The 13,883-nt window shown below is 43.3% G+C and overlaps 1 protein-coding gene across 1 annotated transcript; it reads right to left on the reverse strand.

Moving 5' to 3' along the window:
* Positions 1–465: 465 nt before the first annotated feature.
* Positions 466–6,179, reverse strand: CCDC181 (coiled-coil domain containing 181; the record flags this gene model as incomplete). The annotated part of the gene is made up of 5 exons (XM_080613847.1): positions 466–628; positions 1,201–1,355; positions 1,993–2,139; positions 4,528–5,505; positions 6,024–6,179. 5 exons carry the CDS (start codon positions 6,177–6,179, stop codon positions 466–468), a joined length of 1,599 nt encoding a protein of 532 aa, XP_080469973.1.
* Between the last annotated feature and the right edge of the window lie 7,704 nt (positions 6,180–13,883).

Here is a 13,883-nt window from a genome sequence, read left to right on the forward strand (position 1 = left end):
CCAGAATTAACTGGTCAACAGCTCAAGAGAAAGTGGTACAAGAATCAGCATTTTCCAACAACATAACACCTTGTACAGTCTTCATCACAAGCAGCAGCAAACAGCAATATTAATCCAGCAAAAAGTCAACATTTTACATAATAGCCTGCATCCAGGAATTCATGGTGGAATTGAGTATAAAGTGCCTTTTAATGACAGGAATGTGTATTTACCACCCTCGTATGTAGATCTTGTACTTGTTAAGACTTGGTCAAACCAATAAAATCCCTGAGTGAGTTATATATAAAAGCAGGCTTTTTCAACAAAATTACAAATAAATAGGTAGTAAAATTGTTGTTAGTGAAGGTAATTTTTAAACTTGTTTGAAGCTTTAAACACACCACAAAAAGTAGCTGTAAAGAGCAAAAACTCGAGCCATAAAAATTAAAAAATTGCCACCAAGAACTCTGTGCTTACATCAAACTTTCAACTGTAATGATTTGTGAAGCGAAAGGATTTTGGCTCTGAATTAATACAGTGGATGTTCTGCAGCTGTTTTGCTCTTCTGGCTTCTAGTCTAAGCTGCCTCACTCTCTCTTTAGCAGCTAGTTCTTCTGCTCGTTTTTCTTCTCTCTTTCTTTTTAGCCATCTGGGGAGAGAGAAAGAGGTCTAGAAATACTGACAGTTGCAATTCAAAGTTTTATGTCATCCATTCGAAGGAGACTTGCCCCCACTTAACTAGAGTCACCTTGCCCTGGAGGATAAACGCAGGTGTCATGGCTAAGCCAGTCTAAAAGTACTATTTCTCCATCCCATTCTCCAGCTTCTGCACCCACCTTTGCCTCCCCCCTGTTGTTGAGCTAATTCAACTCACAGACTCGAGGGAGCAAAAAAACGCTCTACTGGATTATCTTTTTGCTTGTTTAATGAGCTGAATCAACCTGAGCCTGACAGGCAGGGGAGAAGTATCTCCCTTTTTCAGCAGAAGTAATTCACTATTTCAACTCAGGCTCTGACAAGTAATTTCACAACACTGAACAAACAACATCAAGAAATTGATGTATTTTTGCTGGGGTTTAAGTTTATGAGGGCATATCCATAAAAAAAGCCCCAAACCAAAACAATGAGGACTTCAGCAATAAAGATGTACAATAAAATAACTATGCTTTTAAGTTGATAAGACTACAAAACTTACAATTCCCTAGGAATGACCCTACTCACTCTTTAAAGGCTCTGTTGCATTCCTCTGTTCTTGGAAAAAAGGCAATTCCCTCAGCTTGGCGCCTCAACATTTCTAACTGTTTTTCTTTCATGTGCTCTTGGTGCTTTTTTTTAAGCCATAACTTGAAGGCTTCTTCTGGATTCCTGTCCTTCTCCTATTTTAAAAAAAAGAAAAAGACATAGACACACAAGGCTTATCATTAAATGACTTATAATCACATTATAACAATTTTTTGAACTTCGCTGGTATCTCCCATCCACAAAACATACTTTAGAACCAGACTAAATCATATCCTAATCTGGCATGGAACATACACATGAGCAAGCATTCAAAGCTGTATGTTTTAAAAAAATACTGAATTTAGCTTTTCAAGCCCATTGCTGCAAGGCAGAGGAACTTTAGAACACAGCATCTTCAGGTTTTGGTCAGGTCATGCATTAACTGCTTGCCAACAAGGTAAGGAATGCACTTCAAAGGGTTTTCTGGCTGGTTGTTCACTGTAAGGTTCAATCAAGTCATTCTTCCAATAAAAAGGAGCATCCGTCTCCTGTGATTTTATAGCTATGGAATTCATATATGCAGCTTCTATGATGCAAGCCACTCTGCCAAGCAGAACAATCCTAAACATCCAAGTCAATCTAGCTCTTCACCAAAGTCAATGTAATAAAAACATTTCGTATGACTGTATATTTGCATATGCTTAGCTAAGAACAGATTCTAAGGCTTAGAATCTGGTTTTCCTATTTAACAAGAACACTACAGCTCCCAGTTCTATTTTAGGGAGATCTTACTCTGCTGTTCAAGTCTTCTAGCTCCTTTGCACGACGAATCCGCTTTTCTTCTTGCACTTGTTCTTTCTTCTTCTGTAACCAAGCTTTAAAAACCATCTCGTTATCTCTTCTCTTCTGTTCTTCTTGTTCCCTTTTCTTTTCTTCTTCCTTAAATGGAATGAAGAGTGAATAAACTTAGTTTTTAAGAGAATCAATCTTCAAAGGCCTTCACAGACAATAAATAAGCCATCTGAATTATACGAGAGACACAAAGTACTGATGAAGCTGGAATAATCAAAGATTGCATCATAATGGATACTACTTCTAGGAAGAAAAGAGTTTGACCACTTCTGTGATTCATGTTACATTCAGATACTGTCTAACCCTTTTTGTGATTACCTCCATTTCCATGATATATCCCAACTCACAGACATCTCTCAATAGCAATGGGTGAAGACTTTTAAAATTAAGCCTGTCCAACAGCTCTGATTGGCTTAAAATCAATTTCAACTGATGCATTTTGAAAATGAATGCGGCTCCCAGTCTTGACAGGTGGGTACACTAAACCCTAAAGGATATTTAACTACCTATGGACTACAGACTACTACCTTACAAATATGGGGCTTTTTCTGGACATGACATTGTAATATATTTACTTACAGAGTATTAATAGCTTGACACTTTTTTCAAGTTTACAAAATGAACTGATTTTTACAAAACTGATAAAAGTTTTTTTTAATTATTATTATTAATCACATTTTAGCCAATTATGAGTATCTACAAAGAGGAGAAAGGTTTTCAGACTGCACTTCAGAAAGCTGGTTAGGACGTTTTACCAGATTGTAACTCTGACAAAAAACCTACAATCCTCACTCATGTCAACACTCATAGAAACCTGTTCTTCTTGCAAATAGATGATATTCCTCCCATCTACTTTCACACTAGCCTTCAAACTTGTAATCTGAAATTTACTGAAATGAAAGAAACTCCACCAAAATGTAGCAGATGGATTTCATTAATGTCAAGAAATGTTTCATGCCAGTGAAATCCATCACTGAATGGAAGAACTCCATTCAAAAATGAAGAAATAAGGTAATATATTCTTACCTTTTCATAAGTCAGCCAGCAGAGGAAGAGATTTAGCACACACTATTAGGGAAATAACCTTCCCTACCTCTACGACACTACCTTTTACTTTAAATACGCAAAGTATGGTGTCAAGAGATCCAGTCTTGTGGTACAAAGCAAACTCATCAGTAACTCTTGCCATTTCATACCCCTTGTTACTGAGCTAAGCCTCAGCCTCAAATAAACCAGGCTAGGCCAATTTCCACAGATGACAGAAAGCAACCTTTGAAGCTACTGAGCCAGATTACTTAGAACATCATGGCACAGAAAAACGGTAGCTGCTTCATGCTCTTTTACAGAGCAACATACGTAGCAAGCTACTATTTAGTAATAGTATCATCATAATGCAAAGTGAAGAAAAACATCTAAGATTTTAAAATACTTGGTAAAGATTTCTGAGGTTCCTGTTACAGCTGTCAAAGGCTGACTCTATTAAATATGTTTTTCTGAATAAGGAGCTGAGAAAGATCTAAAAAGGTGGAGTTTTTTTCCCAGCAATACATAAGATACTGATTTGATTTTCTAAATTATTTTTTTTTAATTACTGCCCTTTATAGATACAAGAAGAATAACCTCAGTACTGGCAATATTTTCTTCTTTTTGTCCTCTCTGTAGTGCCCAGATAAAACCAAATAAGAAGGAAAAGTAGTATTAATTAACAGAGAAAGGGGAAAAAACCTAATTTGCAACAAACTCATTGAGAAAACTTACTACAACTCTCACCTATGCAAAACTTTTACAGGAAGAAAAGTATCCAGTTATATTATTAGTCAATGCGACTTCGCCTGCATGCATCTTATGCAGGCATAAGGCATACCACTTTTGAAGTCAGCTCTATCTTCCATACATGTTAAACACACTGCTCTTTGTTTGTAGTTCTCATGGTCATTCTCTTGTGAAGATCTCATTTTGTGACTGAATGCTCCCCCAAATGATAATTGCCTATTACATACTTCATGAGCACCCAAATGTGCACCTCCATTACTTTGGTTAATGTTAACTTCCTGCACTGCAGTGTAATCTGTGGAGATGTGATACCATGGGATATGTCACAGTAAACAGTGGGCCTGAAATGGAACCTAGGTAGAAAGAGAGTCAATAAGCAAAAACAGTAAGTACAATATAGCAGAAGGCCTACTTATGAAGGATGTAGTAAACAAATACTTAATTTCTCTTGTGAGCAAGACATGATCCTATGCCACTCTGTGGGGTTTTTATTTTCATCTATGGAAAAGACTTTTGATACATTCCTTACAAACTCCAGAGAATAATAACAGCAACAATAATAACAGTAATAATCTTGTTAATATTATTCTTGTTGCCTCTTCTACAATGGAAAAATGGAGTAAATGCCCTGAATATGTGGTTTCTGTGAAGCACGGGAACAGGATAGTCACTGTGATCTATTTATTGCCTCTGTATCTTTACCTCTTTCTTCAGTTTTTCCTTCCTTTGTTCTAACTGTTTCCGCAATTCTTTTTGTCTGGGAGAAAGACAGTAAGTGGAGCTTCTCATAGGCATGTTGGCAGACTGCACCCTCTGTGGAGTCTTCTGTTTTCCCAGACCTCTTGCAGCACTGATGGCAGAATTTGGACGATGCTTCAGGTTAGATGGAGGCTTTGGGAAAAACACAGAGTCATCTCCACCAGGAGAAAGAGCATATGCTCCTGGTCCTTCTGGAGGTACTTTCTTCATTTGAGAAGCAGCACCAGGAGGACTAGAAGGTGAAGACTTTGGAGACATGTGTTGAGTTTCAATATCAGTAAAAGAAACACTTATTGGGGGCAAAATGCCCTGGCTTTCAATATCACGTAAACTTAAGAGTTCAAACTTCCCACCTTTTTCCACTAGGATTTTACCATCCTTCTTTTCGTTGTTCTTGTCAGAATGTGGTGAAAGTGATGTGCTTTCCTGTCCCATTTCATTAGAAATACACAACTGAGACAGCCTATTTGAAACATCATCTCCTTTTGCAAAGTCAGTTTTACAAATTTCAACATCTTCTAGAGCAGGAACTTCAAGATCTACCAACTTATCCTTAAATTTTAATTTCCGTTCTCTGTTCTGATCCACAGGAGCCTGATTCTCCAGCAATTTGTTGGCTTGTTCAATCTTTTCCAAGATGTAACGCTTTAGTTCTTCATCCTCTTCCTCATCCAGTTCCTGCTGGTTTTCCAGCTTGGATTCCTGGATAGAGCTTTCACTATCAGTATCAGATACACAATCCCCCTGTTTAACATCAGATCTGGATTCCAAACTTTCTTCATTGGAGGGTCTCACTTTCACATTTACATCTGCCTCTGAAAGCTGATCTGGATTTTCTTCCATTTCCTCATTGTCTTCCTCAAAGCTATCCGCACCTTTAACAATTTGTGCTTCAGTATCCTCTTCATTTGTTTCAGGATTCTAAAACAAAAATCAAACAACTATTCTCCCAACAAAGAACAGTACCAGAGAAAGAGAAAAGAAATAGTGAGAGAGAAGAGCACTGCTAATGACCCTAACCCTAAAACAGGCTGTCAAATACTGCATGTCATAACTAATAGCTTTTTTGGCATTAACAACCCTCTTGCAGTTTCTCCATGCACAAAATTTAACTAAGCATGGCTTGCACAGTAATCAGTGACACCACAAAAACAGAATGTGTGTTGCACAAACACGAAAAGGAATCCAAAAGTACTTTTGAAATAAGCGTGTTCGTTTCAAGGAATACTGAATTTTCCGGTTTAAAGCGATTATAACCAAACTAACCAGTTCACTGAACTGGTTTTCACTATAATCCAAATAACTTTCTCTGTCAAAATCCAGTGAATGTACCTACACATTTCAAAACGTATTCAATTTTGTGCTTACGATTTCAAATATTACTCAACTTTGTATTCTAAATAACTAGCATATAATTTAGCATTTAATTTAACAAATACCTCTCTTTCATCAAGGTTTTCTTCTTCTTCATCATCATCTTCTTCTTCTTCATTAATTAGCCATTCAAGGTCTTTTTCAAAATCATCCTCATATTCTACGCCTCCTGTTAAATCACCCATATTTGTTGGATCTCCTTGGTCTTCATTTTCACTCATTCTGGTGATGTGTTAAGAGTAACACTAGAAAAAGGAGAGTGGGAAAGAGTTGTTTTAAAACTCTGGTGACACACAAATATAGGACATCAATATCTCTTACAGCACTCACATCAAACTTGCGAGTAGTATCAATAGAACCATGCTAGACCATGCCACAGAACCTCAGGACTATGGATCGCTAATGGTTTATAAACATGACTGGTTTTGGCCTTTCCAGCTCCAACTACTAGGGGAAGATTTGAGCCAAAGCAAACCAAGGTGACTTGACTCGATGTCTTGCAGTAAGTCTCTGAGAGGTAAAACTAGAACTCATGATCTCTTAACTGTCAGTCTCGTGCTTGGACAAAGAGACTGCTCTTTTATGTCTGGTAAAACATAAAAAGTACAAACGTAGTTAAGAGCACTAAGAGCTTTCATTGCTCCCAGGTATGTTTTACATTGTTGTTTTATATCTGCCTGGCCCATTTTCCTTTAAAGAAGCCTCAACTTGTTTAAAGTCACATTGCAAAAATGTGAGATGCACAATTTCTAGAAGATCCATGCTATGCCTTACCGTAGATCAAATTACCAAAAAGCTTCTCATAATGACATATTAAAATGAGAAGACATTCATTGATTGCACTCTTGCCAGAAACTTCTACTAGAGTGGCTGAACACTTACAAGCAACTATCTTTCAAACCTATCAGCTCCACTAGTATTAGGAGTAAAGAAAAGTTACACAGACACCAATTGAGAATACTGGGAAAAGGATTCAGTTCTGGTTTGAATTTATAGAATAGAATCATAGAATAGTTAGTGTTGGAAAGGACCTTAAGACCATCTAGTTCCAACCCGCCTGCCATGGGCAGGGACACCTCACACTAAACCATGCCACCCAAGGCCTCATCCAACCTGGCCTTGAACACCACCAAGGATGGAACATTCACAACCTCCTTGGGCAGCCCATTCCAGTGCCTCACCACCCTCTCAGTAAAGAATTTCTTCCTTATATCCAATCTAAACTTCCCCTGTTTAAGTTTGAACCCGTTACCCCTTGTCCTGTCACTACAGTCCCTGATGAATAGTCCCTCCCCAGCATCCTTGTAGGCCCCCTTCAGATACTGCCTTCTCTTCTCCAGGCTGAACAGCCCCAACTTTCTCAGCCTATCTTCATATGAGAGGTGCTCCAGCCCCCTGATCATCCTCGTGACCCTCCTCTGGACTTGTTCCAACAGTTCCATGTCCTTTTTATGTTGAGGACACCAGAACTGCACACAATACTCCAAGTGAGGTCTCACAAGGGCAGAGTAGAGGAGCAGGATCACCTCCTTCGACCTGCTGGTCACGCTCCTTTTGATGCAGCCCAGGATATGGTTGGCTTCCTGGGCTGCGAGCGCACACTGCAGCCGGCTCATGTTCATTTTTTCATCGACCAGCACCCCCAAGTCCTTCTCTGCAGGGCTGCTCTGAACTTCTTCTCTGCCCAACCTGTAGCTGTGCCTGGGATTGCTCCTATCCAGGTGTAGGACCTTGCACTTGGCATGGTTAAACTTCATGAGGTTGGCATCAGCCCACCTCACAAGCGTGTCAAGGTCCCTCTGGATGGCATTCCTTCCCTCCAGAGTGTCAACCGAACCACACAGCTTGGTGCCATCGGCAAACTTGCTGAGGGTGCACTCAATCCCACTGTCCATGTCACCGACAGAGATGTTGAACAAGACTGGTCCCAACACCAATCCCTGAGGGACACCACTCATTACTGGTCTCCAACCGGACATCGAGCCATTGACCACAACTCTTTGCATGCGGCCATCCAGCCAGTTCTTTATCCACCAAGTGGTCCACCTATCAAGTTGATGTCTCTCCAATTTAGAGACAAGGATCTCCTGTGGGACAGTGTCGAACGCTTTGCACAAGTCCAGGTAGATGATGTCAACTGTCAACTGCCCCTGTCCATCAGTTCCATGGCCCCATCATAGAAGGCCACCAAATTGGTCAGGCAGGATTTCCCCTTAGTGAAGCCATGCTGGCTGTCACCAAGCACCTTGTTGTTTTTCATGTGCCTTAGCATGCCTTCCAGGAGAATCTGCTCCAAGATTTTGCCAGGCACAGAGGTGAGACTGACTGGTCTGTAGTTCACTGGGTCATCCATTTTCCCCTTCTTGAAAATGGGGGTTATATTTCCCTTTTTCCAGTCGTCGGGAACTTCACCTGACTGCCATGATTTTTCAAATCTGATGGCCAGTGGCTTAGCAACGTCATCTGCCAGCTCCTTCAGGACCCACGGATGGATTTTGTCAGGTCCCATGGACTTGTGTACGTTTAGGCTTTTAAGATGGTCTAGAACCAGATCCTCTCCTACAGTGGGCCTAGGGTCTTCATTCTTACAGTCCCTGCATCCGCCTTCCAAGACTTGGGTGGTGCGGTCAGAGACTTTGCCAGTGAAGACTGAGGCAAAGAAGTCATTAAGAACCTCAGCCTTCTCCAAATCCTGGGTAGCCAGTTCTCCCGATATCTTCCAGAGGGGGCCTACGTTGTCCCTACTCTGTCTTTTATTCGCTACATACCTATAGAATCCCTTCCTGTTATCCTTAACATCCCTAGCCATGTTCAATTCTAACTGGGCCTTAGCTTTCCTAACCTGGTCCCTAGCTTCACAGTATTCTTCCCAGGCCACCTGTCCTTGCTTCCACCTTCTATAAGACTCTTTTTTCCTTTGAATTTTCCTGAGCAGCTCCTTATCCATCCAAGGAGGTCTCCTGGCCCTCCTGCTGCACTTCCTTCTGGTTGGGAGGCAACACTCCTGAGCTTGGAGCAGGTGATCCTTGAATAACAACCAAGAGTCTTGGGCCCCCCTGCCCTCTAGGGCTGTATCCCATGGAACCTTACTAAGCAGGTTCCTGAAGAGGCCAAAGTCTGCTCTCTTGAAGTCCAGGGCAGTGAGCTTGCTGCACGCTCTTCTCACTGTCCTGAGGATCTCGAATTCGACCATCTCGTGGTCGCTGCAACCAAGGCTGCCCTGGAGCGTCACATTTCCAACCAGCCCTTCCCCGTTGGTGAGCACGAGGTCAAGCATGGCACCTCTCCTTCTCAGCTCCTCTATTACTTGCAGAAGGAAGTTGTCTTCCACACAATCGAGGAACCTCCTGGATTGCTTGTGCCGGGCTGTACCGTCCCTCCAACAGATGTCAGGGTAGTTGAAGTCCCCCATGAGAACAAGGGCCTGCGAGCGTGAGGCTGTTCCTATCTGCCTATAGAGCACTTCATCCACAGATTCCTCTTGATCAGGCGGTCTGTAACAAATCCCCACAGTAATGTCCCCCATCGCTGTTCTCCCTTTAACCTTGACCCACACACTCTCTGTCGACTGCTCACCCATCCCCAGACAGAATTCCATACTCTCCAGCCTATCCCTAACATAAATAGCAACTGCCCCTCCCCGCCTGCCAGGCCTGTCTTTTCTAAAGAGCCTTTATGACGAAGACAACAATGGAAAATTCTCACTAGCCAGTTAATCAGGCTGGATATAGTCACAACCATGACAAAACTGGAGACAACCCACTATAAGGATTGAATCTTTTAAACAATCTTTGGACTGCATAGCACATAGGTACCAACAGCTCCTGAAGGACTGCTTCAATGCTGGTATTCAGGACTTCAGGCTGACTGCCTGAAACCCCTGGGCTCAGGGGTTCACTCAACAGAAAGCATATGTCTCCATCTAATGCACAAAAGGGTTACAAGCTGATGTGGAGACACACATCAGCTGAGAGAGATGATTCTGCCCTTTTTACAGCTTTAGCCACTCATCATTCCTTTCCTAATTTGTTTATTAATGTTTACAAAAACAACACAAAAGAAGGAAACTTTGATTATTCAAAATTTCCTATTCTCTCTGTACTCTCTGCTGCAGGCTGGAAGGTGTCACTTCTAAGTGTCTCTAGTAGGACAAATCTGTGTCACGTACAACTTACTAAAAGATCATGTTATATGCATTAACATATTGCAACACAATACAAGATGTTTGAGTTAGCTCTGATCCTGGATTGAAACAGCAAGACAGCTCTACATGTGTTAACACCCTGCCCTTCCAGACAAGACCTGGACTTCCCAACCTCCCTCAGATTTTGTAATACTTTTTGTAAAAATCCAGCCATCCAGATGATGTTGCTTAAATTCCTTCAAGCTTTTAAGTTCTGATGAGCATCTCCTAAATTCTCATTTATTCCCAGGAACACCAGCTCTGCTTCTTAAAACTTTCATGCTTGGCAAGTGCTGCTCTTTTGGACCTCAAACTTTAGCCAAGATTTGTTTAAAAGGGAAAAAAATGGCAATTAAGCTAGGCATTTCTGTTGCAAACTTCATATAGAAACTTTATAAAACTCTTCTCTTTTTGATCCACATTTTGTCCAAGAGAATCTGGAAAATCTTGCTCCTAATTCCTTTCTTTTCAGTCACTACTTGCCACGACCATCATTCTATTAATCACACTACATTTCTCCGAGTTTAAATTTTGTTCAAACAGGTCATGATTTTTGCTGGGAAATGCCCCTTCCTTCACCTTGGCTTGGGTGGACATGTACCTGGGGTCTTAATGGAGATTACCTTGCTCTAGTACATACTCAGCACAAAAGAACCACTTCTCTTTAATTTCATCATGATGGTCGGCAGGCACAAAAGCTACAAAGCTGAATTGTGCCATTAATAAATCATGTTCATCCAGTGACAACACAAATACTGAAAACTGTTCAATATATTTATGATATGCATAATAAAGGGGAACAGCATAAAAATCAGCCTCTTTTATTGCAACATAAAGTAGTCACAGCTGAAGAGATAATTTCAAGTTAATGACCTTGTTTCAGAAAATCCTGAATCAGGTCCTGTTCTGTTTAGATTCTAATGAAGTAAGGATTAAAGCACTTCAGCTTTAATAGGGACCAAAAGTACGCAGAAAATCTCAAGTCTTCATTTTCACTGTTTCAATTCTAACTGGGTGTGTGACTGTTCTGCAAAGCTCAGTAACACCTCTACATGGGTATATTCAGCCACAGGCTAGGCACAGTTACAAGGAGGCCACAGTGATGGTGTCTTGTTATTTTGCCCCTTTGTACCAAAATACACGTTTATACAGACTCATAAACCCAAACCCAACTCTGTTTAGGTGGGGAAGGCCCAGAAGCACCCGGCTCCGCGTATCAGTGTGGGTGCCTTCTGGTGCGACCGACAGCCTTCGGCAGTGCCTCACCGTGACGGCCACCGACACCAGCAAGCAGACGAAGCACCCCCCGCCGGGCTGTAACGCATGACAGCCGGCTGTGCGCGCCTCCCACGGCGGGGCCGCCCCGGGCCCAGCCGGCAGGTGCAGCCGCCATTCGCTTCCCCCGCATTACCTGCTCCCCCGACACTGCGGCTTGGCCGTGTCCCGCCGCTGTCCCCACCCCGGCCCGGGGCACGAGCCACCTCCACCGCCCGCTGAAGGCCCGGCCCGCCCCGTCGTTGCGCCCGGCGGCGTTGCTATGGCAGCAGCCCAGCCCAGCTCACCTTCCCGCAGCAACGGCCACCGCCGATGGTGGCCCCCGAGGACCAAACCCCGCCCGGACCTTTGCCCTGCCGCCGGAGGCGAGGTGCCGGCGCCGAGCAAGAGCACGGTCGCGAGGCGGCACCGCCGCCCCGTTGCCGTGGAGACGTGCCCCCGCGCCGCGCCCCGCTTTGTGTGTGTGTGTATGTATATATGTGCGTATGTATATATGCGCGTATCTGTATGCGTATGTGTATGCGTGTGTCCCCCCTGCCATTTCCGTGGCCGAGCACTTGGGAACAGCCCGGGTGCCGGCAGTTTCTGTGTTGTATTATTCATGCTCCGGCTGGTGAGCAGCGATCTGATCAAACCAAAAGCTATCAGTGTCAAACTTTGAGCTTTTGTTAATAAAGATAGTACCGCAAGTACAGAGACACCACTCTGCATTCATCCAGCATTGCTCCTAGAGCGCTGAATGTGAAAAGAAGAAAGAAAAAATTAAAAAAAAAATAATAATAAAAAAACACAAACAAAAAAATCCCACACCAGGAAAAGCACCCCAAATGAATTACCTTCTGGAAAAAATCCACCAAAAGCCATTGGATGGCTCAGGCCCCTCAGCAGAGCTGTGGGGAAAGGTGGCACATCGTAGCCACCACTATGGAGGAGCAAACACCCCACAGGTTGTGGTGCTGTGCCCCTGTGGTTACAGGCCCCACAACCAGCTGTGTTACTCGCTCTGGAGCCCACACAGGGCTTGCCATGTGGCCAAGGACCTTCTGCAAAACACTGGCTGTGGTAGCACCAGCCCCCAGCTGCCATTGTTGCAGCTGGTCAGGGCTGTGCAGGGGCAGGACTGTGCTGCCCGGCCCCATAGAAATGATAGTGGTATTTGAACAGCTGATTAAACACACTGATCTCTTCTGAGAGGCTCCCAATAAACGTGGTTGTTGGTGTTGCCACCAGTTACCAGAGAGCCACTGGTTCGACCCCCCTGGGTGTAGTTCAAGGGGAAGCAGGTACCCTTGCCTGTTAGAAAAAAATAATCCATTTCCAACTCTCAGCTCACCCAAATCCCCACCCGCAGCGCCAGCACAAGACCAAGGTATAAACCTCCCAGTGTGCAAGGGGCCCCTCAGCCCAGTGAGGGCAGCTCCTCGCAAGGGGAAGTGGCCCCGCTGCCGGCAGCCGTATGGGGTGACCAAGGCTCGTGCAGTGTTGCGCAGTGCTGTCTAGCATTGTGTTTTGGGCAGTGACCCTCCTCACACCACAGGCCCACCATGGGTTACCCCCCGGGGTGGAGGGAGGTGGCTGTCCTCGCTGGCAACACTAACATGGCACCCGTCACCCGGACCCTCATACAGCTGCAGCCCCCAGTTTGAATACACCGCCCCAGCAAAGTGAGGGATGACAGTCTGCAAGTGCACCACAAGGCCACACAGCTCAGAGGGCAACACAGCCCCTGCACTGAAGGGTTAATGCTAATGAAAGAAAATCTGGGCAGAAAACAGGCATGAATAAATTTAGCCAGGGCTTTGATAACTTTCAGAGTAGTGCGGGTAGAGTTACCCTTTCATTCAATGTCACGCAGGGTAGAAAATCTAAACCCCTTCAAGGGCAGGGTTCAGGACGTCTCTGAAGACATCTGTCACCATAAGCCACATGACACAGAGGGAGATTGGACTCCATGACCCCGTGGTTTCTGCTAATCCTACACCATACAGTGAGAAATAGAAATTGTTTTTAACATTGTTTTCAGTGGGCTGAAAGGAATAGAATAGATATCAGGAAGGGCTTCTGATACCTACCTGAGATAACACTGAGGAACCTGCTTGGCAATGGTTCCTGCTGTACCTGGAAAAACTTCAACCACTGACCTTACCCAGGGTCATGCAGTTATCCCACTCTAGAAGACAATATGCTGGACTTCTGATATTCCACTTTTCACAGATGGGTGGCTTTGGTAAGTTCACAGCAGACTAAAATAAAGAGAACTGGGCACAATACCAAAGCTTTTTGTTCTGCTTTTATTGTAAGACTATCCTTCATCTTACAAGACAGTGCTACCCCTTTCATTCACAAGAGATGCTTTATTCAATTGATTACAAGTCAGGATTAGATCCCACTGTTGGAAGATCAAGCTGTGATGCTTGATAATAATAATTTAATGATATTTTAAGGTCAGTCTAAATTCATGCATGCA

Source organism: Psittacula echo (genome assembly GCF_963264785.1).
Source record: "Psittacula echo genome assembly, chromosome: 3".
In the NCBI taxonomy this organism is placed as follows: Eukaryota; Metazoa; Chordata; class Aves; order Psittaciformes; family Psittacidae; genus Psittacula; species Psittacula echo.